The sequence below is a fragment of the Heteronotia binoei genome, chromosome 21 (genome assembly GCF_032191835.1).
Source record: "Heteronotia binoei isolate CCM8104 ecotype False Entrance Well chromosome 21, APGP_CSIRO_Hbin_v1, whole genome shotgun sequence".
Lineage (NCBI taxonomy): Eukaryota > Metazoa > Chordata > Lepidosauria > Squamata > Gekkonidae > Heteronotia > Heteronotia binoei.
The window spans coordinates 96,550,318-96,577,831 of NC_083243.1; the positions used below are offsets into that span (position 1 = coordinate 96,550,318).

The window sequence follows — 27,514 nt, forward strand, 5'->3', positions numbered from 1 at the left end:
TAACCAGAGGATCTGATAGTGATCCCCCCCTTTCAGATGGCTTTTCTCTTGCCTTTTTCACACCCTTGAATGAGCCTAAGGAAAATTTACATGCTAAAAAAAAAAGACTCCCCTAACATAGAAAGCTAGCAGAAAGAGAATCCCTTTCCCCCAACATTCTATTTTTCCAGTTCCAGTTCCAAGGATAATTTTTCCCAGGGCAGGGAAAGCTGTGCAGTTTGAAGCTTTACAATTAGGTAACATTTTACCTGTCAAGTGTATGAACCAGACCTAAAATGGCATTTTAGCCATTTTACAGCACTTTTTTCTCTCAGTGCAAGCACATACCTGCAGGTCTGTTTTCATCAGTGAAGCCCCAGCCTCCACAATGTAATGGCAGATGGTGCGTTGGCGAAGGGCTGCAGCCTGGTGCAAACTGGTCTCGCCACTGGAAGAAACAGATTAAGAAAATCATGCATTCCTGTCTTGCCCTCCTCAGAGGGTAAGTAGTACATACATGAGTTATAACAGAAAGGCTGGGCCAGGATCACGCCAGCCCACACCGCAGTTTATCATACATGAATGCACCTATTGGCTTGTGAGACCAAAAGATAGATAAGGCTATTCACATGACTGAGGATAAGAACAGGACTTAGCCTGGCCTCTTAGCCATATCATAGAGAATAGAAGCTCTGAAGGTGGCTCTCTTGTACATCCTAGCTCCAGCCTCTTCTTAAATGACCTAATCCGGCTGGGGAGCACAGAAGGAAAGGAAGCAGCAAGCTGAGAGCTGAAGCAAGGGAGATGAATAATAGCACCTAGGCCTAATGTGCAGGGGCTGCCCGACACCCCATGGCACCCTAGGCAGACTCAATGCCTGGTGCCTCCCCACAAGTGCCCCCGCTCCTCCCCCTGCCGGGCCCCCCTCCCCCCATGCCTCCTCCTCCCTCCACTTGGACCCTTCTCCCCCCAGTGTAATTTTCAACGTCGGAACTGGCTCTAGTGCTGTATTCTGGTTCTTTAAAGCCCCCTGCCCCGGCTGAACACTTGAAAGGTGGCTAAAACCGTGCCACGGGGGCACGGCGCGCTCACCGGCTCTCAGGAAGAGCGTCCTGAAAGGGCGACCCCCGCTGCTGCTGACTCCTCTCTCCCATCCAGGAAGTGGGGAGGGGAGGAGTCAGTAGCAGCGGGGGTCGTCCTTTCAAGACGCTCTTCCTGAGAGCTAGTGAGCGCGCCCCACCCCCACGGCACGGTTTTAGCCGCATTTCGAGTGTTCGGCCGGGGAGGGGGGGCTTTAAAGAGCCGGAACGCAGCACTAGAGCAGGTTCCGGCGTTGAAAATGACACGGGGGGAAGGGTCCGAATGAAGGGAGGGAGGAGGTACGGCTGGGAGGGGGGGAGGTGAAGGGAATGGAGGGGCGGGTGGCAGCAGCGATGGTGGCGGGTGGCAATAGTGGTGGGAGAGGCAGGCAGGCAAACTAGGTGCTTGCCTGGGGCACCGGGAGGGGGGGTGAGGGAGCCCAATTTGCTGCCCCCACCCTTCTGGTGCCCTAGGCAACTGCCTAGTTTGCCTTGCAGGAGGGCCAGCCCTGCTAATGTGTCTCTGCTATTTCTCTCCTACAGGAATCTAGCATGCTGTGATGGACCGCAAGCTGACTGCCCTTCCTTGCAAACATATCTACTCATGAGGAATAAGATGCCTTTTCCCACTCCCCATCTGGTGCAAATACAGCTGCATCACTATACGATTGGCTGGCCAGCCGGTAGAGGGAGCTGGAGTGTGGACAGGAGGGGCTGGGATGAAGAATAGAACCAAGACCTGCCTTTTGGGTGGGAGGGAATAGGTTAGTAATTAATATGGTGAACTAGAAAGGAACTTACTTCTCTTCTTCTGCCACATCCAGAATCTCTAAAGGAGCTATGGACAGAAAGACAAAACAAAGCCATAAGCAAGGCCAGCCTGTATGCTACAGGCACCTGAGTTCATTCCACTAGGATGGAAAACAGTTTCTTCACAGTTATCCCTACAGAGGTGCAGAGGCTGCATATTCTTCAAAATTATCTGATAAATATTTCAAAAACATCAGTCCTATTATTGTTTCCTTGTGGTAACAAACATTATAGTCTTCTTTATTTTTAAATTATACTGTGCCCAGGATGCAATTTTTGCAGTATTTACTTCATTTGCCAACGTGCCCTTACTAGGTGCAAACAGATCAGTTTTAGTGATTGGAGAAACCCTCATGTGGGGAAAAGGGGAAGCCAGTGACTGCCTACTTATGAAATAAGAGAAAGGTGATCACTAGAATCAAAACCAGGTAGGCAAATGGAAATGGCAGTGATAAGCATAGGAGACTGTGTAGGGGAGAATATGCATGCAGTTGCTCTCCTTTCAGCCAAGTGGTAGTGATTCTTCTCCACATGTAAATCCCTTGCCAAAATCTGCCTTCTCCTCCCAACATTTTCTATGTTTGCGACATCTTTGTTACACTTCCCATGTTACTCCTACTCCACTCTCACACTGGGTAAGACTACCTCTTGCACCCATCTTCTTGTTTGGGTCAAACCTGATATGAAACATCTATCTTGGTGTGAACATGCAGCCCAGCATTCCCATTCACCAAGTGCCAATGGGGAAGGCCATTATCTCATTTGATAGAGAGAAAACAGAGACTGAAAGGACATCAACTTTGAGCACATGAAGCTACCTTATACTGAATCAGACCAGTGGCCCATCAAAGTCCATATAGTCTATTCAGACTGGCAGCAGCTTCTTTCCAGGGTTGTGGGCAGAGTTCTGTCACATCACGTATTACCTGACCCTTTTAACTGAAGATGCAGAGGGACTGAAACTGGGACCTTCTTGCATGCCAAACAGATGTTCTGCCACTGAGCCACAGCCCCTCCCTGAGGCTCTGCTTCAAAACCACATGGTGAATTCAGATTCCAAGAAGTGAACCAACTCCACGGCTTTATTCACATGCTAACCATCATTCCACTAACACAAAACTATTGCAACTGGATGATTTCTGGTGTGGCTTACCATGTTCAATGATGTATTTGACAATCTCCTTGCTCCCTGATTTGACTGCATGATGCAGGACAGTTTGGCCTGTGTGATCTTGCACCATCAAGCTACTTCCAGCCTGGTGTATTTCTCTGAACTACAGAAAGGCAAGACAGTGCAAAGTAAGACAAAATAACAAACTTCCTTGTAGAAAACCTTAAATCAAGGCAGTTTATGGAAAAGATGAAGACAATGAAGCAATATCAAGAACAATCCATTTAAAAATCATTATAAATCATGCAATTAGAATACTGTATCAGGCAGAAGTAGTAAAAAGGAGATTTACCTGACAGGAATGTTTTCTTATTTAAAATGTAGTAATGTTGGACAGAACTAGATTTCCCTAGGGAGGGAGCTGGACAAAGCCACAGTTACAGCATAGTTCTGTCTCTCATTCCTGCAGAAGAAGATGCTCTCCCCCAACACAGTGATATGGAGCCAGGCCTCCCACACAGACCTCAGGGAATATGGAGGTTCACACAGGTGCATCTCTATACTCGCAGACAATCTCAGAATAACTAGAGATTTTAATATTTTTTTATGTAATTAGGAAGTCTCACTACAATTCTTCTTTGGTTAAATATGCCCTGTTACAGTAAAAATGACATGCTTAAAAAAACCCTTTTACTGAAATGTCATGGCTATCTCCATTTATTTCACCAAACAAAGCAATGGTTATTATGAAGGCTTAACTAATACATCTGGCATGGTTAATCTTCAGAAGAATTATTGAGATTTATCACCTCATGGTGAAGACCCTCCAACTAGGAAACCCTATGAAACACATGCTGTGTTCCATTAGAACAGGTACTGGAAAGAAACATCAACATATCCCCCCTCCTAGCTGAGGTCATTACAGCTATATATCTACATTGTGGAACTGCCTTGCTCCAAACTTCAACAGGATGCACCATTTTGCTCTAAGTAGATTCAACATGGCGTGCACAGCAGCCCACCACCATCACTCCTGACTGCAGTGCAGATGGATGTGGAATGGGTACATGGCACAATGCAGATTTTGCAGATGAGATTCACTATCAAGATGCATTCAACAACCCTTAATGAATTCTCCAGTCAGGCTGTCTAGTCTGGATGTGCAACACAATGCTATGGAAGCAGCTAAAATGCCTTTGTACCTTCCTGACTGTAAGAGATGCCTTCTTTTGGTAAGCCTGATAGGAAATCCACCTGGCAGAAGAAGGGCAACAACTGACAGGAATCCAGTACTCTATGTGTGGAGGCCATTTGGTGATGGAGCCTACAGGTGAAGTTGACATCTGGCCAGCATTACTAAAGGGTTGCAAATGTAAATTTGGCAACACATCATATTCAACACTAGAGGGAGGCAGCAATGCTGTGACAAAGGGCACCACCTCTTCCCCAGCTCTGCACTTGGGGTTTAGCACATGGTAGCTGTTACCTTGAGGAAATCGTTATTCTTGGCAGCATCTATCAAAGCATCATCTGCAAGGAGGAGACATAGGTCAGGATTACAAAACCAAGCAGGAGAAAGGGTAGAGGTAAGGATTCTGGCCACACCGCCACACTGGGCAGGGACCTGGACTAGTTAATACCCACATAGGTGATGTCCTTTAGGGATTAAAAGATATCTCCTTCCTCTGCATCAGACTGTTAACATGTCCAGGCAATAAACGGGCAATTTACTGCTGCAAAACTGACCACAAATATCTATGCTGCCTGGGCCTGTTGCAGTGAGTTTTTATTCGGGCTGTCTGGAGTCTGGAAGAAGGGAGAGACAGAATGGAGAATGTGTGCAACACCAAGTTTTGGTACTTATCATGAAAGCAGCATGATGCATGTTAATCCAGCCCCTATGGAGTATGCTGGTCGCTCCATTTCAACATTCTTCCCTGTTGCCATTTGCTTTCCATTTGTAAAGCATGCATGACTATGTATGTGAATTATGCAGTTTTTACTATGAACCATTCTGAAATTTGCAACAAATATGAGGTCTTCTCCTGTTTCCTTTGACTCCATTCCTCTCAGTCTGTGCGAACAAGGAGCATGGAAGGGACCAAAAACTACCCATCTAAGACTATTGGGTAGGGAATGATGGAATTAACCATGGCGGTGAGGTGGGGGCGGGAAGAGGAGCAAGAACACACATGGTGAGTTAAAGGAGACTTTTCAAGCAGAGCTGAGGTGAGTTTTGGGAAAAATTACTTCAAGCCCACATGGAAATGAATGGTCAGCATGAAGAGGTTATACAGTGGAAGGGTGAGCAGAAGAGATGGAAAGCAAGGGCCCCTGGTGAGATGGTGGTTGGGGATGCCTCTGTCAGTGACTCACTCACACTTCCAGGAATTAAGCTCTGTTTAAGCGCCAGGAAACACTTTCCATTTGCTCAACCAACGGAGGCCCCTGACCTTGTACTCACACCTCCTGGAGCCCTAACTGCTGCCTGGCAGAGACCAGCCATGCCCCCCCACCTCCCTAACCACGCATCTCAAGTCTCTGCAGGTGGGAGATTAAGCCTGCACCATAATGGTATTTCCTGCCAGACTCTGTAAATGAGCTGAGGAAAACTAGCTTGCAAAGCCAATGGATGTCAGATTTCACCCAGCTAGTCAAGTCTTGCAGCTGCATTTCTCCCCCACCCACCCAAGGAATTCCTTGATCAGAGCCCCTACAGCACTCAGTTTTGCAAGGATGAAGCTACTTAAGTTCTAATTCTCTTGCATGCCAGCACACTGCTCAACCCCAACCAGGCCTGTGGCCTATCCCCCTAGCCTCTGCAATGGAAACATGTCCAATTGCAACCTGTCCAATGCCAAAGGTAAGTCTCCAATCCAACTGTGCTGAACCTTTCTTGCTTTCAGGCCTGTGCTTGTTCCTTCTGATGATTCACCCTCATGAGCAATGGTAATGCAAGCTCAATATAGCAGGTCCACTCTACACTAGTATGTATATGAAGATGTACTTTATTGCAGACGTTGCACTGATTTTTTCCACCTCCAAGTTTATATCAGCAAAGTTTGATGTCAAACTGTAGCATCATCAGATGGCAGCCCACAGTACATTCTGGGATGGAAAATGTATACCTGGTTATAGTGGATGTTCCAGAAATCTCAGCTGCCATGGAGAACTATGCTTATTTGGGCTATTCCAACTGTAACTGAAGTAATTGCATTTAAGCTGATTTAATTTTACTTTTCTTTATCATCCACCATTCTCATTAGGACTCAAGACACATCAACCTCTCCATAGGCAGCATACAGACATCCCAAATAATTTGGGGAACAGTCTGTGGGGGTGGTATTTACTGAAGTCCCCGGATGTACCATGCAAGACCATGTATCAATATTCTCCTGGAATGGGATGGATGTTTCACAGAGGGTCTAACAGGGAGATCAAAAGAGCATGGAGATGAAATGGAACAATGACAAGAAGCTACCTGAAAAGAGAGATTAGAGAAAATATGATGGAAGCTCATCTTGAGCAAAAAACTCACCTTTGAGGGGGTGGCAGCTCCCCATTTCTGAGCTGGAAACAAAAGATTCAAAAATAGAGGTCAAATCTTTTCTGAAACAGCTTTCTTCAGCTGCTCAAATTTTCCCTCAGCAACTCATCTTTATGGTCCAAACTACATGTTACATTTAACATGTGATCACCTTGGGGATTTGAAGTCATATGGGAATCCAATTCAGTATTGTAGGCAGGGCCACCAAGGGGGGGTGGAATGGGGGGGATAAAATTCTAGGAGCCCATATGTTCTCTTAATTCCCAGTTTTCATTTTGAAAAGTAAGTCTCTAGCCTTTCCCTTTATATCTCCACAACAAAAGGGAATATATTTTTAAATAATAAAATAAAATTCTGTGAGTTGAGAAAACCTGGTACACGTATTTCTCATAACATTATAATGATATGATATTCTATTGCCATTAAAAAAATTAAAGCCTCTTGTGGCAGTGGCTGGTGTGTGTGGACAATCTCAGGGTAAATGGCTACCATGTGTGTGCATAAAATCTGAAACTCCTCATCCAGTGATCTTTCTCAAAACTTCAGAGCAAATAGGTTTGAGAAGGATTGGAGAAATGCCCTATGATGCTGTAAAGAAGCTTCACAATAGTACTGAAGCATATATCTATATCTATATATACACACACTGTGGCTAATAGCCACTGATGGACCTCTGCTCCATATTTTTATCCAATCCCCTCTTGAAGCTGGCTATGCTTGTAGCCGCCACCACCTCCTGTGGCAGTGAATTTCCTATCCAGAAGTGCTGCTAAGGCTACCAAGCAAGCCAACATTGGTGCAGGGCAAGACCCCTCACCCTTATTTCCACGTTTTGGTCTCATTCCTTCTCATCCTTACCATGGGACATACTTAATAGAACAACAAACCTCTGTTAATATTACGAAGCACCAAGTTAATATTCCCCAATGATGTACCAAAAACAGAGATGGTGGTTTCCCCCCCCCTTTCATCCTTTACATGTACTAATCTATATAAATGTGGAATAGTGACTGTCCTTCTGGACTAAACACCACAAGCAAACAATACTGCCATTAAGTATGTGACTATAACTTTTAATAGCTCGTTTTAGATTTCGTTAAAGCATATATAAAATTCAAGATTGCTAGTTAAAACTACTCCCCTCTCCAATAATTAGACATTTTTAACTGTTCACATAATCTGCTTTTGTTATTGTATTGGTGGGGCATCTGATACTTGGCCTTTTGTAAATAGAACTTTGCTACTGCAGGGACTAAACTCCAATATATATGATAAACAGCTTCATCTTTTTAAAAGAGATGCCAGTAAAATCAATCCTTGTGATCCTAATACTTGTCATTCAGCACCACTATATAAGCAGCATCCTATTTTGCCCCTGGTTTTGTGCTAGATAATAGTACAAGGGTAAACGAAGATAGATTTCTTTACTGATATGCTTACTAAAGATTATTGTGACATGATATTTTTCTGAACTAGTGTTTCAAGAATCCTTAATCGTTAAAAGTGGAGGGCATTTTTGGCAGGATCAGTCTGGCTGGAAAAAGATGAGGAAAGCTGCCTCTGCTTTTTTTTTTTTTTACACAAGTATGAAGGCTGATAGAGATAGATAAATTATATTAAATATAGAGACTTATAAACTGGTGTGATTAAATGAAAACTGAGGGGTTTTTTGTGCTTCACTGTTATAGTTCATTCATAGTGAATGTAACTGTCAGTAGGTTTGGAAAAGCCAAAAGGAAGTATTATATCAAATGCTACATAATTAAATTATTAAATAAACTACTATAAGAGGTGAAATTCACTATTTCACAAAATTTTAAAAGGCTATTATAGAGATTCATGGAGGCAGACAGGTTCATCAGTGGCCATGAAGCCTAAGCAGAACCTCCATATTCAGAGCAGAACCTGGCTGTATGCCAGTTGTTGGGGCAGCTATGAGAGGGTGGCTGTTGCCTTTATTCCCCGATGGCAGGATTTTCAGAAGCATAAGGCTGGCCAGTGTGGTAAACAGGATACTGTATTGGACAGATCTTTGGATTGATCCAGCAAGCCTTTTATTCATATGAAAGCTACAGTGTGCATGTTCCTTATCATCAGTTTTATATAGACATTTAAAAAATAGTTTAGTGGTTCCAGTTAGTATTCTGCATTTTAAGTAAGCTATTGAATTATTAAAGTGTAGGGGAGAGAGCAGGCCCAGCTCAAGTGCCAAACTGTCAGCTCCAGTGACAAAGTATCTGGAACAAAGGAATAAACAGGTGACTTTAGCAGATGAGTTAGGAAGGTTCATCCATCCATCCATTCATCAGTTTTACTATAAGGTTCTATCATAGGCTAAGTGAAAAGAGTTAAAATATTGAGGGCAAATAGTAAAAAAAAATACCTCTAGGTGTCAACCAATGCTCCTTCTAAGCTGTGGATTCTTGTGATCAAAAATTCTACTTCATGGAGCTACTGGCATTAAAGTTGTGAGCAAGCAATTTGGCTACTGCATAAATTAGTTTGCTCTGGGGCCATCAATTCATGAGCTAAGACAAAAATGTGTGAACTAGAGGCTAAAAAACTGTGAGCTACCTTACACTGACTCAGCTTAGATGGAGCACTGGTACCAATATTTTCTAACTTGTCAGTGTTGTAGCTGCTTGAACTACTCAAGTGTAGCTAATTTTAGTTCTAAGGCTCTGAGGTTCTTGGCTAGTTTTACTGCAGTACAGGATGGGTTGAAAAAAGGACAAAGATTAACATGGGCTAGCTTAAACTCTAATATCACTTTTAAACTTTATCACACCTGTAGATTAAGTACTAATACCAGAGGCTAGGGATAGTGAGTTCACAGATAACACACTAAGCCTTAGACAAGTTTTTGTAATGGAAAAGGAAAAACAAAACAAACAAAACAACCTGCAGTAGGGTTTAAATACAGCTAGGCTTTATTATTTATTTATTTATTTATTATTTATTAATTTCATTTATATCCCGCCCTCCCCCACCTTGGCAGGCCCAGGGCGGCTAACAGCAATCCATAAAAACACACCATAATAAATAAAACATTAGAATTACATTATAGAACAATAAAACATTAAAACATTAAATTAAAAACCAGTCTAGTAGATACAATTATACTGCGGTATAGATCTTTGGACCGCATTGGCGGATCTTTAATTACCATTTTTCTTAGCAGTCCGAATATGCTGATTTAAAAAGGATGGTCTTGCAGGCCCTGCGGAACTGTTCAAGGCTCCGCAGGGCCCGCACCTCCTCGGGGAGTCGGTTCCATAGGGTAGGGGCCGCGATCGAAAAGGCCCGTATTCTGGTGCTCTGATATTTAACTTCCTTCGGCCCAGGGATAGTCATTAAGTTTTTCCCCGTTGACCTCAGTGCTCTCTGGGGTTCATATGGGGAAAGACGGTCCCTCAGGTAGGCAGGTCCTCGGCCATATAAGGCTTTAAAGGTAACGACCAACACTTTGTACTGGACCCGGTATATAATCGGCAGCCAGTGCAGTTCACGTAGTCCCGGCCATATATGCTCCCGTTTCGGGAGTCCCAACAACAGCCTGGCCGCCGCGTTCTGCACTAGCTGCAATTTCCGGGTCCGGCACAGAGGTAGCCCCAAGTAGAGGGCATTACAGTAGTCTAGTCTTGAGGTGACCGTTGCGTGGATCACTGTTGCGAGGTCCCGGCGCTCAAGGAAAGGGGCCAACTGCCTTGCCCGCCTCAGATGGAAGAACAGGGGATCATATTTTAAACTAAATTTAAAATTTTAAGCTAATTCTCACATTCTTTAAATAAGGGTATTTTCTCTGCAAGAAAACAAGCCTTCTGCAACTGTTGAGACTACTCAGTTAGAGATCCTTTAATCCAAGTGTAAAAGAGCTAAATGTAATTTGAAATCAAATCAGCGTTTGAAGTAAAAAGTGGCCTGGGAAGGAGAGGAGCTCTTGTCTGAGAAGTTCCCTTTCAGCAATACCTACTGATAATCAACCAGAGGCTGACTCATTCATCCTTCTTTATTGGTCAGCTCCCAATGTGTGACTGGCTTTAGCGGGTGTTGAGCTTTGGCCTAAGCATCTTATTTAGTGTTCCTGTGAGCGGGCCCAAACTCTATGAAGTAGCAGGCCCAGCTCCAGTGACAAAGTGTCTGGAACAAGGGAATAAACAGATGAGTTTAGCAGATGTGTAAGTTCAGTGGCAGGGTGTGGAAATGAGGGTGCTAGTCTCTCAGCATCCTTAAAAGGGTAAGCACACTTTCCACAAAGATCTACATATATAGGAAATTTATAAAATGGGGTCAAGGGGGAAGCAATTATGAAAGCCAGCAGGGGTAATTGCCACAGTGTATTACACTGAATGAAACATGTATGACTATCTGTTAGCTGGGCATGTCATGGTTGTGTGCTCAGTGCAAGGTGCTCCTGGTTCTCAGGAATGAGGCCAATCTGGCTGGCCTGCAGAACAGTCAGGTAAACAGATAAGACTCTTGGGAACTTGTTAGATGTGTCTCACTCCAAGAATGGCAGCACTGGCACTGTCAGGGAACATAAGCATCAAGGGGAAACAGGGCACTGTGCTGAAGAAAGGGGGAATGTTCCTTCAGAAGGGACCCCTTCTACAATTGGTGAACAGGTATCCTTTCACACCAAGGAATCATCCTTGGGCAGGGAGGGAGGGAAGCTCTTGGTAGTTGGTGATTCAGTCATAAGGCATGTAGATAGATGGATTGTGAACCTGCATACTGACTGCATGGTGACTTGCTTGTCTGGTGTGAAGGTAGCGGGCATTACACATGGTCTAGATAAGCTTGTAGACTGTGCTAGGGAGCAGCCAGTGGTCGTGGTACATGACGGCACCAACAATGTAGGGAAATGTAGTCATGTGGTCCTGGGGGAAAATTTAGGCTGCTCGGCAGGAGACTCAAAGACAAGACCTCCAAGGTAGCCTTCTCAGAAGTGCTGCTTGTTCCACAAATAGGGCCAGCTAGACAGGCACAAATTAGAAGTCTCAATGAGTGGATGAGACAACAGTGTAAGGAGGCAGAGTTTACATTTGTTGGGCACTGGGATGCTTTTTGGAGCAAGCAGAACCTGTGCAAGAGAGATGGCTTCCACTTGCCCCAAGAAGAAACCAGGCTGCCAGTGCTTAAAATAAAAATGGTGGCAGTGCAGTTTTTACACTAAATCTTGGAGGAAAGTGGAGATGAAATGTCTCTGGTTCAGGATGGTTCATCACTAAGAGATTAAGAGGCATAGCCATTGAGAGGGTGACAAAAAATAGTGACTGCCTGACAAGTTCTAGAGGCCACAAGAAGACTGTAAAACTGAGAATCAAAGAGAAATAGATTTGTTTAGTGAAACACTATGGGTGGAAATAGTGGAACCAAAAGGAAACTTAACTCTGGGAGTTTGTTACCATCCACCCGATCAAAAGTTAGAAGTTTTAAAAACAGCAAAAGAATTAAGGAAAGCAGCTAGATGAAATAACTGTGTCATAACTGAGCCCACTTTTGAGGGAGGAAAGGATAGAAATCCCATGAAACAAACAAACACGTAAAATAATAGGTGATTTACCCATACATTGATTGGGTCAATATGTGTTCAAGACAGGAGAGAGAGACTGGGTTTCTAGAAACTCTCAATGACATGCCATTGGGAACATGTTAGGATAGAAATTCCAAGAAACAAACACATAAAATAATAGGTGATTTATTCACACATTGATTGGGTAAATATGTGTTCAAGTCAGGAGAGAGAGTGGATTTCTGGAATCTCTCAATGACATGCCATGGAGTAGATGGTCAGAGAACCTATTGTGGAGGGGGGGGGGAAGGAGGGAGGTGATCTTGGACTTGGTCCTAAGTAATGCTCAAGATCTGGTGAGAGATGTAAACATAACAGCCCCAGCTGGGAACAGTGACTATAATGCTATTAAATTTAGTGTTTAGGTAAATAGGGAGTTGCCCAAAAAGACCAACACAGCCACATTTAACTTTAGAAAGGGAACTTCTCTCATATGTGGGGGCTTGTGAAGAAGAAACTGAAAGAAAAGATAAGGAGGGTCAAATCCCTGCAGGAAGCTTGGAGACTATTTAAAACTATAATACTGGAAGCTCAGATAAAACGTATACTGCAAGTTAGGAAAGGATGAATAGATATTTTAAAAAGCTCTGCATGGTTAACAAACAAACAAGCAGTCGACCAATGCTGCGCACATTGCACTGGTTACCAGTCGAGTACCGGATTCGCCTCAGGGTTCTAGTATTGACATTCAAAGCCTCACATGGCATGGGACCAACATACCTGAGGGACCACTTCTCCCCATATGAGCCCCAAAGGCAGTTACGATCTGCCAATCAACATCTTCTTGTTATCCCTGGCCCAAGGGACGTCCGTCTTGCCTCGACCAAGGCCAGGGTTGTCTTGGCCCTGGCCCCATCCTGGTGGAATTAGCTCCTGGTGAAGATATGGGTCCCACCAGATTTGTTACCTTTCCGGAGGGCCTGTAAGACAGAGCTGTTCCACCAGGCGTTCGGCTGAGGCGGGCAGACACCATCTGCCCTATTGCCTATACCATCAGCTATCCTCCCCCACAGTGGTTGGAACTTTGGTATCTGGGCCGCTAATTCTACCCTAACCTGTATTATGAGCCTGCCGCCTATGTCACACTGTTTTGGGCTATGTCATTGTTTTAACTGTATTTATTGATTTTATTGTGCTGTATCTATTTGATTTTATCTGTGTGTGATCTGCCCTGAGCCCATTTGGGATAGGGCGGAATATAAATTAACCAAATAAATAAACAAACACACTAATGGAAGCACACTAATGAACTCGCGCCCCCCCAGCCCCCCTGGACCTTTATGGCCCTTCAGTTCCCTGGCCCCCACTCTCTCTGTGCTGCTTTGGTGGCTCTCACTCCACTCTGCGGGTACCTGCCTCTCCCTCCCTCCTAACTCACCAACATTGCGAAACAAGGAAGAGCGGGCTTCAGTGGCTCTTTCAAGACGTCCCCGCTGGTCATGTGACCGGCGGGAAAAGCCGCACTGAGGCCGGCAGTTCGTACACCAGCTTTACAGCGCGCTCAGCAAGTTCACCCAGTGCTGAACTTGCTGAGCGCACTGTAAAGCCGGCGTAGGAACCGCTGGCCTTGGAGCAGCTTTTCCCACTGGTCATGTGACCAGCAGGGGCGGGGGGGGGCGTCTTGAAAGAGCTCCTGAAGCCCACTTTTCCTTGTTTCGCCACGTTGGTGAGTTGGGAGGGAAGGGGCGGTGCCGCGCGGAGGAGGGGTGGGGCCCGGAGACTGGGGCCAGAGCGGGGGGCACCAGAGGGGGGGGCCCTCCATCCAAAAATATTCTCCATCTGGAATTTTCTGGCTATGGGCCTGAAGGCTAGACCAAGTGAGGTAAATAAAAAGGAGCATAGGCTTTGACAAATAAAATGCATGTCAGTGATCAGGCAGGCAAAAAGGGACTATAAGGAACATACTGAAAAAAACCATAAGGACCAACAATAAAAATTTCTTCAAGTACATTAGAAGCAGAAAACTAGCCTGGGAGGCAGTGGGGTCCTTGGATGACAAGGGGGAGAAAAGATTACTGAAGGACGATGGGGAAATGTCAGAGAAGTTGAATGCATTTTTTGCCTCTGTCTTCAGTGTAGAAGGTGGGAAGTGCTTGCCCACCCCACAACCACCAATTTCAGGAGGGGTGTTAAAAGACCTGTGTTGAATAGAGGTGATGAGAGAGGAGGCCACGTGACTGATGGACAAATTAAAAATTGATGGAATAACAGGTCCACATGGCATGTACCCAAGAGTGCTGAAAGAACTCAAATGTGTGAACTTGTGGATCTTTTGACAAAATATGCCATCTATCATTAAAATCTGCCTCCATTCCTGAGGATTGGAAGGTAACTAATGTAACCCGCATCTTTAAAAAGGGTTCTAGAGGAGATCTGGAAAATTACAGACCAGTCAGTCTAACATTGATACTGGGTAAGTTGGCAGAAACTGTTATTAAAGACTGTTGGCAGAAACTGTTGGTAAGTTGGCAGAAACTGTTATTAGTAGGCACACTGACGAATAAAAGCTACTGAGGAAGAATAAAAAAAGACAAAAGATGGGGGGAGGACATTGTAAATATCAGTTTAAAAACCACACCAAATGCTGTTTAGACCACTATAAAGATTCACATAATGCAAATAAATTGTATAAAACCCAATAATTTATGTTTCTCTCAATTACAGGTTCATATCATTGTGGTCCAAAACCAACATATGGTGTACATATATAGGCTTCTAACTGGGTAGCCTTGTGGCATGAACTTTGTTGTTGTTGTTCAGTCGCACAGTCGAGTCTGACTCTTTGCGACCCCATGGACAAAGTCATGCCAGGCCCTCCTGTCTTCCACCCTCCTCCGAAGTCTGCTCAAATTAGTGTTTGTTACATCAGTAACACTGTCCAGCCATCTCATCTTTTGCCATCCCCTGCTTCTTTTGCATTCTGTCTTTCCCAGCATCAGGGTCTTCTCCAGGGAGTGCTCCCTTCTCATTTGGTGGCCAAAGTATTTGAGCTTCGGGCATGAACTTTAGTCTGCTTGAAATTCTGAGATTTGGTCCCACTCAGAAGCCAAAGTAGTTTGGATAAAGATAAAAGTAGTTTGGATAAAGAACCATTTGAAACATGATATTGTACCTGGAAATACCTCATTCTTTGGCTTTTGGAATTCTATTAATCACATGAGCATCGGTTCACTCGTAAAGGAACTATGGAATATACTCTCAGACTGAAGAGAAATAATTTCAACAGGAGTGAGACAAGTATACATTGGGACTTATACTTTGGATAATATAATCTGCAAATTCTTTGCTTTTGCATTAGGCATATATCCCCTCGTTCTGAATAAAACTTGGTTGGTCTTAAAGGTGCACTTGACTCCTGCTTTGTTCAACTACTTCAGACCAACATGGCTGCCCACTTGGATATATTTATACTGTACACTATATGTTGGTTTTGGACCACAAACCGTATGATATGAACGTGTAGTAGTTTTTTTTGACTGAGGAAGAATCAGCATGGATTCTGTAAGGGAAGATCTTATCTCACTAACCCTTTAGGTTTCTTTGAGGGGGTGAATAAACATGTGGATTAGGGTGACCCTGTAAATGTTTACCTGGATTTCCAGAAAGCTTTTGATAAAAGTTTCCAATCAAAGGCTTCTAAGTAAAACTCAGCAGTCATGGGATAAGAGGACAAGACCTCTTGTGGATTAAAAACTGATTAATTAACAGGAAACAGAGAATGAGTTTTCACAATGGAAGGTGGTAAGCAGTGGGATACTACAGGGCTTGGTGCTAGGTCCAGTACTGAAAAGAAACCCCTAGTGAAATCTTGGTGCAAACTGAGTCAGTAGCTGTGACATCTGACAATAGTAGGGACAGATTCCAAAAGGGTAGCCATGTTAGACTGTTGTGGTGAAACCAAAAAGTAATATTGTGCCACTAAAAAACACCACCACCATCTGGGAACTCTGCTAACATGACTCCTCTCTCCAGTAAGGATATGAATGACTTTTCATATCTCCCCCAATCCTTCCCCATTAAGCATCTTTACACTGCCAAGAGCTTTTGTTTGGGCTGAGCAGAAATATTCTAAACTCCCCCCCCCCCCCCCCGTTAAGTACTTTTTCTAAAGAGACTGATGTGTCACTTCATTCACTGGGGCTTCTCCCAGGTAATGTGTATCTCATCTGTATTTAATATATAGTGCAATTCAGTATTCTGGCTAGGTCCTTTGATGTCTTTCTGATTCTGCTTGCTCATTTTTTGTACTGTATCCTACTGCAACCTGTGCAGTGTAAAGAATAAGTTAAATCTATTATTTAATAATCTCATGCCCCCTTTTTACAATTATTATTCTATAATGTATGGGATCAGGAAGCCAAATGCCTTTTTTGTTTTGATATTTGGTTTGAATCAGGGTGATATGGGGAGGCCCAGATGGAATCTTTGTCAAGAGGGCTCATGGTGGATCTTGGCAGCCTAAGCTGTAAGGCCTTTATCTGTACTGATACCATGGCAAAGTGGAGGAGGGGCTCCAGCCTTCCTTCCCTGTGTCTTCCTCCACTGTCTTCTCTTTTTGTATTTTAAGTTTTATTGAGAAAATAAAAGGAAAAAAGGAACAGAAAAAACCAATACATAAAATAGAAGAAGGCTTCTGATTTTCGCTACAACAAACTTAAGTCTTATTACAGTTATTCCTTGCTCTTTCTATATAAAGAATTCTCTTTTTTTGTATCTTAAACATCAAAACCACAAATAATCAAGTCATTATTGTCTTTTGCCTGCAAAAAGTCTATAAGGGGATTCTAATCTGTAATAACAAGCTAATTGTCTTTCCCCTAACCAATGCATTAAGTTTAGCCTTTGCTGCAAAGTCCAACATCTCCAGCCATTCTTCTATTGCAGGTATTGTCAGACACTTCCATTTCTGTACATATAACAATAATAATAATCTTGCTGCTATAGTCATATAAAGAAACAGAGTTCCACAGCTTCTTTCTCCACCATTTTCTCAAACCTGTGCAGCCTCCCCACCTCCAGCCATTTGGGGTTGGGAAAACTGTGCAGGAGGATGCAGGTTGGAGGCACTTCTCCACCCAGGTAATGATCCCATTCCAAATCAGGCACTTCTGAACTGAGTCCCTACAGGGAACCCACAGCTAACATCCTTCTGCCAATCCCTGCTGGGGTCATGTGTTAAATGTAACAAGTAGTTATCTGCCTAGCTTGAAAGGGCCAGGAAATAAATCACTTGGTGTTTTTTCACTTATTTTATTGCACCACACTAGCTCTGTTTTACATGTATCAGCATGCCACTACTGAACTGCAATCCTGGCTTCATACAATGTCAGATTTACCAACTGCAATTCAGATCAGGTGTAGATAGCCTGTCTAACAAATTAATGCTGCCTCACCTGGAAACTAGTGTGTTTGGTGATGAAGTTGGGACAGCAGGGTGTTGACTTGTGGGTGTTGAGGGCACATCCACAAGGTCAGGCATGGCAGGAGACGTGCCCACAGTCTGGGTGAGCACAAGCTCTGGGTCCAACACAAAGAGTTCATCCTGAGAGATCTCTGTCACATAATTCAGATGTTCCTGAAAAGTATATGTCAGTCACTTCAGAGATAGGATTAACACACCACATCCAGCTTTGCCATTCATCTTCTAGACAGTCACGAGCTCCGACATTAGTTCCTTTTCAAAAGTGATAGTGGGAGAAGGGCAAACAAAGCACTGACATCTGATTAGAAATGCCCTTTCTGGAACCTTAGCAAAAGTTTTATACATACAGACATCCCATGCTAACAGTTCATCCCAGTTAACTCATGTTTGTCACAGATAGACGGAGTTAGTTTACCAAGATTCTCTGCAGAAGAGAAGGGGCAGGAGGGAAGTGTGTATGACAGCACCCACATGGATTGGGCTCATGCACATCTTTAGGTGAATGTTGCCTAAATATAGTCATGGATTCACATCTGAAGTTGCTGAGTGTACAGAAGTGCTATAACCACTGACCACATTGTTCACTAGTAGATATGACAGACTAGGGTACACATGGAATATACAGTATGGATGCTAACATGAAATCCAGCCACTTGAACAAAATCTAGGGAATGGAGAACTTTACATTTTTAAGAAAGAAATATTCTAACACTGATGGGAAAGGACATGGAATTACATTACTTCTCTAAGAATAGCAAAACAAAGTATGTTCCAGGGTGCAGGTTTCAAAAGGGAGAGGGGCTGCCACTCTGTATACCTACCAATTCCAGTTTCTCTGCTTATATGAAATCATTTGTCCCACTCTCATGCTTCTCGCTCAGCAAGAGAAGAACCAAACCAAAACTTTTTAGCCCCAAAACAAAACCTGCAGACTATGATGTACTTTTGCTAAGTATAAGGGTACAAATTGTCTATGTTATGGAAACTGGAAACATAATAGAAGAAAAGAAGATATTGGATTTATATCCCGCCCTCCACTCCGAAAAGTCTCAGAGCGGCTCACAATCTCCTTTACCTTCCTCCCCCACAACAGACACCCTGTGAGGTGGGTGGGGCTGGAGAGGGCTCTCGCAGCAGCTGCCCTTTCAAGGACAACCTCTCAAGGACAACCTCTGCCAGAGCTATGGCTGACCCAAGGCCATGCTAGCAGGTGCAAGTGGAGGAGTGGGGAATCAAACCCGGTTCTCCCAGATAAGAGTCCGCACACTTAACCACTACACCAAACTGGCTCTCCAGAATAATAATGCATTGCATTTACTTATTGTATTTCAGGGCAGAATTTAGGGTCTTAAACTGCATTTAAAATGGAACTCCATTTAAACTGCATTTAAAATGGAACTTTCACCTACAACTGTGACTTGTGAAATACTGTAAAGACTTGAGAAAGAAACAGGTTAGATTTAATGGTAATTTCTACTGAAGGAAAGGGTTTGCCTCAGCAGAATGGTACTATTTTTTTGGTTTCACTGCAGCTAGATATGCTCCCCAAAATGTTGTTCAAGGGAGCTGCAACCCTCAAAAACACTATAAGGGGTGAACAGATTTGTGGTGGAAAGCAGGAAATTGATGAAAATACCCCCCTCCCTTCTGCTATTGGGAATTTACTGCTGTATCCAATCCAATATGTGTAGAAAAATGAGAGATTTCCCAGGAGACAAATCCATGTTTACTACAGTCTCAATAAATGAAGAAGCTTTACAAACCTTCCCTATGTTTTCCAGATATTCTTCTCTACACATTTAGTGACATTGTACCCTAAACACTGCTTCCACATGAGTGGATCAAGAATGAAAAGGAAATCAAGGAAAAGGTCTAGAAATTTCTGACTGCAGGAAACCTCAACATCAAATTGTTTTCTTCCATAGATAAAATCCAAAGCTTGGATTCTAGAGGAATGGATTTCAAGTTGTAGGCTCCACATATATGCATTTCTGCAGGCATACAGCCATTCTTACCTTTCCCTGAATGCAAACTAGAGCTCACCTGTGCACGGTCTATTCTGTAAAACCGATCTGCTGTAGTTGCTGCAAGAAAGAAAGAGAGTAAAACATAACACTTAGTATTTAGATAATGTTTTAGATCATTCAGAATGCTCCACATACATTTTCTCTGTAATGCTCTCAGCAACCCTGCAAGGTAGAGCAGTAAGTTCATCCTCAAATTACAGATCCACAGGAGAGACAGAGAAAATCAAGGCATGCTGAGAATCTCCTAGGCTGCCTTCAGACATTATGAAGTAATGACTGGACACAAACACAACCTTTCCTGCTGTGTTCACACATACCTCTTGTTGCTCCTTCTCTGCAGCACGGAACTTGACTGAACACTTCTTGGCTTAATCAACTGCAATCCACTGTGATGCATGAATGCAGTAGCCTCCGTGAAGTGGTGTTGTTTAGCTCACACAAGCTAGGACTGTAATCAAGGTTCAGAATCCTAATAGATTTAGAAACCTAGTTTGTGTGAAGTCAACAAATGCTAGTTCTTGAGGTTCCTGCATTTGGACATCTGAATGAACTGGAACTTAACCAAGCTGGGGAGTGTTCAATCAAGCTCTGCACACTAAAGGAGAAGGAGGGAGGAGTAGAAAACATGCAAATGCACAGGAACGAACTAGGTTTAAACTCCGATGCGGCATAATTGTAGTTTGCAATGACCAAGACAAAATCTATACAGAAGAAAAAGCAAGGCTAATTCATGTTAGTGGCTCTATCACAACCAGGGAACTATAATTAATGTGCATAAGGACCATTTTGCACTCTAGAAGACAGAAGCAAGGGAAGATATACATGACAGGACAACAGCAGCAGATTTCAAAGCATGCTACAAGTTACATCCAAAATTATACACATAATTTAGGAATTTTTTAAATGCCTTTGGTTTAAGAGAAAAATTTACACATTCACTCATGCCCCAAGCATACATATTGTGAAATACAGCTCCCCCTATTTTTCTGTTACCATGGAAACAGTAAGAATGCTGTGAAGTGTCTCGTTAGTACCCACATTTTCCCTTGGTCTTTCATGCCCTCAAAAAACCCAGTCACTGTAACAATATGGCTGTTCTCCTGTCTCTAAAATGCAACCCATCTCCTTGTGGTTTTGCCTGGGAGCAAACAGCGGTGCAGTACTGGAGAGGTAGGCAGGAGAGCTGGCCGGGCTACATCACAGGCCTTATTGCTCTTGACAAGAAGTGCCACAGACTTCTGTTGACTTTGCCATTTGTGCCCCCTGTGTTGCAGATGAGCATGCCCTGGATGCCTGCAACACTCGCACAACTGCAATATGCAAAGTGTTTGCTATAAGAATTTAGCTGAGGGGGAAAGAACTGCTTTTTGGAAAATGGACCAACTAAATGTTCAGTGCTGTATCTACATATTTTTTGAGTGGGGGCAAAACAAAAAAATAGCTTCTCCACTCAAAAAAGAGGAGGGGAAGCTGCAGGGCTGCCTCCCCACCATTTAAACACCCCTCGGGAGGAGGGAAGCCGTGGGGCTGCTTTTGCTGCCTCCCTGCCTTGCAGGGAGATGGCAAAGGTAGGCGATCTGCCTCCCTCCCCATTTAAACACCCTGGCAGGGTGCTTAAATGAGGAGAGAAGCTGTGGGGCTACTTTTGCTATCTCCCCGCCTTGTGAAGAAAGTGGCAAAAGCAGCCAATCTTTCTCCCCTGTCCTGCCCCCCTAGGGTGCACCCAATTCAGCGCCTCTCCTCTGGTGGCACCTGGGGCAAACACCCCCTCTGCCCCCCCCCCCCCCCCCCGATCCGGCCCTGTAAATGTTCTACAATGCAATTGCTTTTCTGAAGGAACATGTTTGGATTTTGTGGAAGAAACATATTTAGTATGCCTTGGTCATTTGGAAAGGATCCACCTTTTCAGCAGCAACAAACCTTGATGTAAGCATCAAGGATCAGCTAAACTCACACTGTGGTGACAGAGTAAGTGCAATACATAGAATAGACAGGAATTGAAGGTTTTTTTAAATAAAAACTATCATGCCACAAGAAGTGTTCAAGGGATTCCTGTGTAGCTGAATGACTTGCTTACAGAGCTGCATGTGTAGGACCTCTTGCCCTTTCCAATACAGTAATCCAAGAATTAAAGCCCACTATGGAAATCTGTGCATTTTTAAAATATTAAAATATAAAGTATTTTCTATTAATTGATTATGAAGGCAGACAATTTTATTCCTTTAGACCTTTTCATCTTGTACAGTTGGCCCACAATTATTTCCAAAAAGAATCAAATGCCTTAGGTTGCTTCACTCAGTTTAAATAGGTGGCAGATGAACAATGACCTGAACAGAATCAATCACAGTCTTATGTATATGCCTCTGATTGCATGAAGATTAACTTCATAGATGGAAGTAGTTCCTGCAATCTCACTAGCTCCAAAAAGCATTACTGATACATCGGGAACTGCTCCAGCATTAAGGAGCAAAATACAGGATTACTTCTGATTCACAGAAGTGTACAAGAGTAGTCCCACTCACAAACCTTTTTTTGGGGGGGGGAGGTATTTTTTGTATGTTGTGTGCGCATGTGCATGCATGCATGCCTGGAAGTCATGGCAACTCTGGCTACCCCTACTGGAGCATGGAAGACATTCAGAGAAGTGGCCTGATAGTTTGCCTCCTGATATTCTCTTCTAAATATTCGCCAGGGTCAGCCCTGCCTAACTTCTGAGATCTGATGAGAACTCACAAACCTTGAAGGGAGCCAGGCAATTGTCAGAAGAAATAGCAGGCAACATCATCTTACAGCTTGGGGAAGTGCCGCTGGTGTCTCCCAGGCTTGAAGCAGAAGCAGAGGAGGGATTTCCCCCATGGGGAGGAGAGACAGGCAACAGTGACAGAGAAGTGGTGGACAAGAGCTCAGGTGGTGAAGGGGGATTGGAAACAGGTATGTCAGCCTCACCCCATGCCAAGTGTAAGGCTAGGGGATGGGTTCAAGGAGAAAATGAGAACACACCAGTAAGAACAAGGGTTGGCTGTCAAACAGACCTTTCTCAGAGGGATTGGACAGTTTGGTGGGGTCTTGAACCGAAAGGGAGCTCGAGGAAGAGCACAGGAGAGACCCAGAGGGCTAGAGAGAGCAACGAGGAACCCACAAGCAGGAAAGAGGAACACAAGTACTTGCTAACCCCGCTTCTCCTCCAGCATCTGAGGCCACTGCCAAGCTTGCTAGCCTAGCAAGCCTGTGCCCTGGAGGACTCTGCTGCACCTGCACCCTGCAGACTCAGGACTCAATAACAGGCTTGTTTCCATGTAAATATATGTATGTATGAATGCAGTGATTATGGGATTCTAGGGCTTGTGATTTTCTCTTATGTATACCTAATAACCTGACTTCTGGGTTCAAGGCAAGCCACTTTGCCATTATATCTGAACTAGCAAACTATGGTTTGCAGTTGCCCTGCAAATCAGGATTCCAAGTTACAGTTTATTCCCAGTGAATCTTGAAAGCACGTACCACTGATAGCTGGCTCTGCCATGAAAACTAAAGTCTCTAACTACCTGGACACACAGCCATGTGTGCAGGTGAGGTGGGAGGAAGGAAGGTGAGAAGGCAGAAGAAAGTTCAAAGGCCTAATGCAGGGGTGGGGAACCTTTTTTCTGCCAAGGGCCATATGGGTATTTATAACATCATTAAAAATGATCAACTTAAAAAACAGTGCTCCGCAGAGGGAGAATGATTCAGGCCAGCAAAATTAATGCAAATAATTGTTTTTCTATTTGAAGTCATGTGGGGAGAGCCTAATCTGGTGCACACACACAAACACACCGGGCCCGTTGCCCTAGGCAAATGCATAGGTCCAGGACTTTTTTTGTAGAAAAAGCCCAGCAGGAACTCAGTAGCATATTCGACCACATCCCCTAATATTAGCATATCAGGTCACACACTCATTAGCATATCAGGCCACATCATCTGGGAAAATCAAGTGCAAACTGAACTGTGACAGTAACTTTTCCAGGCCCTGCAGCAATTCTGGCCGGCCAGCTAGGCCCCAGGGAGGCTGCCGAACAGTACATCTGGGCCCCGTGATCCCTGCCTGGCCCTGGGGAGGCTGCTGCACAGTGCGGCTGGGCCCCACGATACTCACTGGCCAGCCAAGCCCCAGAGAGGCTGCCACATGGCTTGGTTCAGCCTAGCAATCCCCGAGGGCCACACCAAGTGACCTTAAGGGCTGTATACGGCCCTCGGGACGGAGGTTCCCCACCCCTGGCCTAATGAGATGCCAGGCAAGCCAGTAAGATCCTAACAATATAAATGATCTGTTGCCTTGGACTCCCCTCTGACAACAAAGCTATATTTTTTAAAAGGCATTTCTAGGTCATACTGGAGATTTCTGAGGCCAAACTGTTTTACGGTTATAGTGGTGGTTGGGGGTGGAGGAGGCATAAAAGTAAGCATGCATTCAAGTCCAATAATCCTCTCATATTCAACATATGAACTGTGTTTGAGAGCTCCAGAGAGGGCAAATGGAAAGCTTGACAGAGGACTGTGCTTGAGTTAAGAGCTGGAAGTTCATCTATTGTGATCTCTCATAAGGCTAAAGAGGCCTTATGGCCGTGTGTGTTGAGGTTGCTAAGGCTGGATCCTACAAAGACTTGGGAATTCTCCCTGGGAATAGACAAGTAATGGGGGGAGGGGGGAGAGGTATCCATGACACAAGCCAGAGCAGATTAGAAGAGTGAAAGAGCCTCGTTTATCCTGTCCCTGGGAGAGATTTACAGCCACAGAGCAGTTGATGAAGGCCAGTAATTCAACCATTTTAATGAGCCTGCGTTGCCCTTGAATGCCACTCAAGCCTTTTTTCATCAACACATTTTCCTCAATTTGGAACACGCTGCTGGGAAACTGGCAAGAAGGAGAAAATAATCTGCTGCAGTAATATCTGAGAACAAGACCCTCGTATGTGGATATGCATAAGAGAGTGCTTCACCTCAGCAGGAAATCATAACCACTGTCCACAAAACAGTAGCAATGTCAGTAAGCTCACACTTTTCCTCATGACCAGAGACTATGCACATCTGATGGGAGAGTTCTTTGTATAAGGAAGGAGGAATGGATTGGAAGGGAAGAAAAAAGCTAACAATTTAGCAGTTAAAACTGATTAAAGGTCAGCTCCACTTCTCACCATCCCTTGAAATAAGGGCTGGGAGCCATACAAAACAAAACACCTCCAGAAAATTGTGAACAGGAGATTATGAGACGCCAAATGAGATAAGAATAAAACTAGCAGGAAGGAAGAATGGAGAAAATTCTTTAGTACGCATGAAAGAGTCTTCGAATGAAATCTCTCCCACTCATCTCCAAATCTTGGTATGACTTATGCCCACCTATTTTGTTTCTTTCTGGGTTCTCCCTGGGTTAGTATTAAATTCCATGGGAACAGGCACTCTCCCCACCTGTTAAGTCTCTTGGGTCTCCTTCTTGGTGCTTGCTATGACCTTGGTGGAGGGAGGCCTTGCTGGCTTTCAGGCTCACTGCAGCCCAATAGCCGCAGCTAGCTGCTCCCTGTGTGTTTGGGAACTCATTCCTCCACTGCTACAAGGGCACAAAAGACTCTATTGTCTCTGTCTGTGGGAGAGCCCCCCGAGTCCTGTTCAAACCAAAAATGAAAAACAGCAAAAATGTGCTAGTAAAAGTGAAATGTGCAGTCCACAGCACAGCACAGTATCAGCTCCTCAGCTGGGGTGGGGGGAAAGGGTCTGAGAAAGGAGTTGGAACAAAGCTGTGTTTGTAAATAAGTCTCTGCTGCCCAACCGAGTGTGTGTGTGGGGGGGAGGGGGTTTCTTGCAAAAACATAGTTGGCTGGGTCACAGGCTCAGCGAAGGTGGGGGGGAAGCCCCAAACAGCCGCACTTCCTTTTCTCATTATACTCCCACTGTAAAATCTGTAATTGAATTTGATCTACAAAAGGTAACTATGAATACAACTAGCTCTAGAAGCTTATGCTGGATCTGGCTGGGTAAGGCTAAAGCTGTCACATTTCCCTCATTCCTTTTCTTACATAGCCATCTGCTGGAGAAAAATGGGATTCATATTTAGCTGAAAGAATGTTTAGTCTAATGTGAAGAAATAGCAAGATGCAACTTCATGGTATCAAAATGGTCCACACACAGCAGTGTCTCCTGATGGAAGAAGATGGAATGTGCTCTGTTTGGCCTGAATTCTACTCTACAATGCTTGAAATTAATGCCCTCAAATGGACTAGCCCAATCTTGTCAGATTTCAGAAGCTAAGTAGGGTTTGCTCTGATTAGAATTTGGATGGAAGACCACCAAGGAATTCCAGGGTCACAGCACAGAGACAAGAAATGGCAAACCATCTCTGAATGTCTCTCCATAAATTGGCTGCAACTTGTCAGCATTTTCTACTACCACCATGCTTGAAATTGAAATAAAAAATTGTGACGCTATTTAGCCATTTCCTCTCCACTACCACCATCCCAGGCCCTCTGTGGCCCTAAAATAATGAATCTCAATAATCTGTCAACTATTCTTATGACAGGAACTGTAACAAATGCTCCACATTATTTAATCCAGTAACAAAGAACAACCTTTGGAGCTTCAAGTTTAGAGCCAGCTTATAGGCCTGTAAATATTTTGGGCAGTAAGCCAAAATTACAAGTTTCTGTGGTCTTGTGGACATTATTAATACAGAATTCAGGAACTTCACTTTATTTTTTCAGGTCTAGGAATAATTTTGCACTCAGTTCCTTACTGGCTCACATACACATTCCCTGGCCTAGAAGTTCCTTATACACCTTATTAGTGGACTGTTAAAAATGCACAAAAGCTTAACTTCTGTACATTCTTTGACCAATGCATCTTTCTTTTTGTGCCTGAAGAAAGGAAAGACAAGAGTTGCCAGCCAACTTCAGTTAGAATCCAGCTGGGATGAATTTGCCTGCCAGCTACTTATATACTTCACTTTAGCTGGATATACAGGTCAAGACATCTCTGTGCAGCAAGGTTCCTATTCACAAACCAAGTGGAATTCACAGCATCCGCAGTACCTAGGAACAGGAGTTACTTTAAGCATGAAATTGGGTCGGGTCTTTAACCCTCCCCCCCCATTGCTGAAAAATTCAGCTGTAGCTAAAAAAAGGAAACAAAAGGCAACTGGGAACAACTGACATTTCAGAAGGTGCCACCCAGCTTATATTTGGGTTCTACACAGAAAACAACAGTATGATTAAGGAATCATTTCCCATGACAGCGCCCACGTCACTGGCAACAAACTTCCCCAAGATGGTAACATTAGTCAATGGAAATTCTGATGCATCAGCTCCAGCACTATCTCTAAATGTATATATCCACTACATGCACACAGACATTTCCATATGTACTTACAGTCCAAGAAACACCACTTGGGGGACAGCTTCTGGCATGACAGTGTCTTTGGTTTGGCTCCATCCCCTTCCTGCATAAAAAAACAAAAACAAAAAGAAGTCCTCTTCCACACATGCTCCTCTTTCAGAAATCTTTTATGGCTCGATTCTACATTAGGAAGGTCAGGCAGACCCACTATAAAATGTGTAGTGACAAGAGGACAAAAATAGGGAAAGCTGACAGCTACAGGACACAAAGTTGGCTCAAAAAAATAGGCACTGAACTTCACTGGACAGGTATCAATGGCAAGCACATCAAAAGAAAAAGGTGGTTCTGGCCAAGGTGAGAGACAGAGGATACACACCTGAAAGAACAGGCTCTGAACAGTGGAAGGGCATGAAGGGAAATCCTGTGGAAAGGGAAGGAACTGGGTTACCACTACAGTTGATGTGCTTGCATTTCTCCCTTACACTTTGAGCAGGCAGCCTCCTCTGAACTCAGGTTAGTTTATGCAATCCAAGAAATTAGTCTACAAACCACTGCAGACAAATGGGTCTCAAGCAAAATGAAAAGATCTGAAGGAAAGGCAGTGAA

The 27,514-nt window shown here is 43.9% G+C and overlaps 1 protein-coding gene across 7 annotated transcripts in view; it reads right to left on the bottom strand.

Annotated features, from left to right (window-relative positions):
• Positions 1 to 27,514, bottom strand: part of DGKZ (diacylglycerol kinase zeta) — a 202,235-nt gene that overhangs the window by 6,501 nt on the left and 168,220 nt on the right. For 5 of the 7 annotated variants that reach the window (XM_060261192.1, XM_060261190.1, XM_060261188.1 and 2 more), the window contains 9 exons: positions 27,285 to 27,329; positions 26,942 to 27,011; positions 19,567 to 19,607; positions 17,495 to 17,676; positions 6,518 to 6,549; positions 4,466 to 4,509; positions 3,022 to 3,142; positions 1,860 to 1,896; positions 328 to 427 (listed from right to left, as the gene is read on the bottom strand). In XM_060261192.1, the coding sequence (XP_060117175.1) occupies positions 328 to 427; positions 1,860 to 1,896; positions 3,022 to 3,142; positions 4,466 to 4,509; positions 6,518 to 6,549; positions 17,495 to 17,676; positions 19,567 to 19,607; positions 26,942 to 27,011; positions 27,285 to 27,329 (672 nt within the window). The remainder of the gene's footprint in view (positions 1 to 327; positions 428 to 1,859; positions 1,897 to 3,021; positions 3,143 to 4,465; positions 4,510 to 6,517; positions 6,550 to 17,494; positions 17,677 to 19,566; positions 19,608 to 26,941; positions 27,012 to 27,284; positions 27,330 to 27,514) is intronic. The other 2 variants (XM_060261189.1, XM_060261187.1) reach the window with 1 other exon arrangement.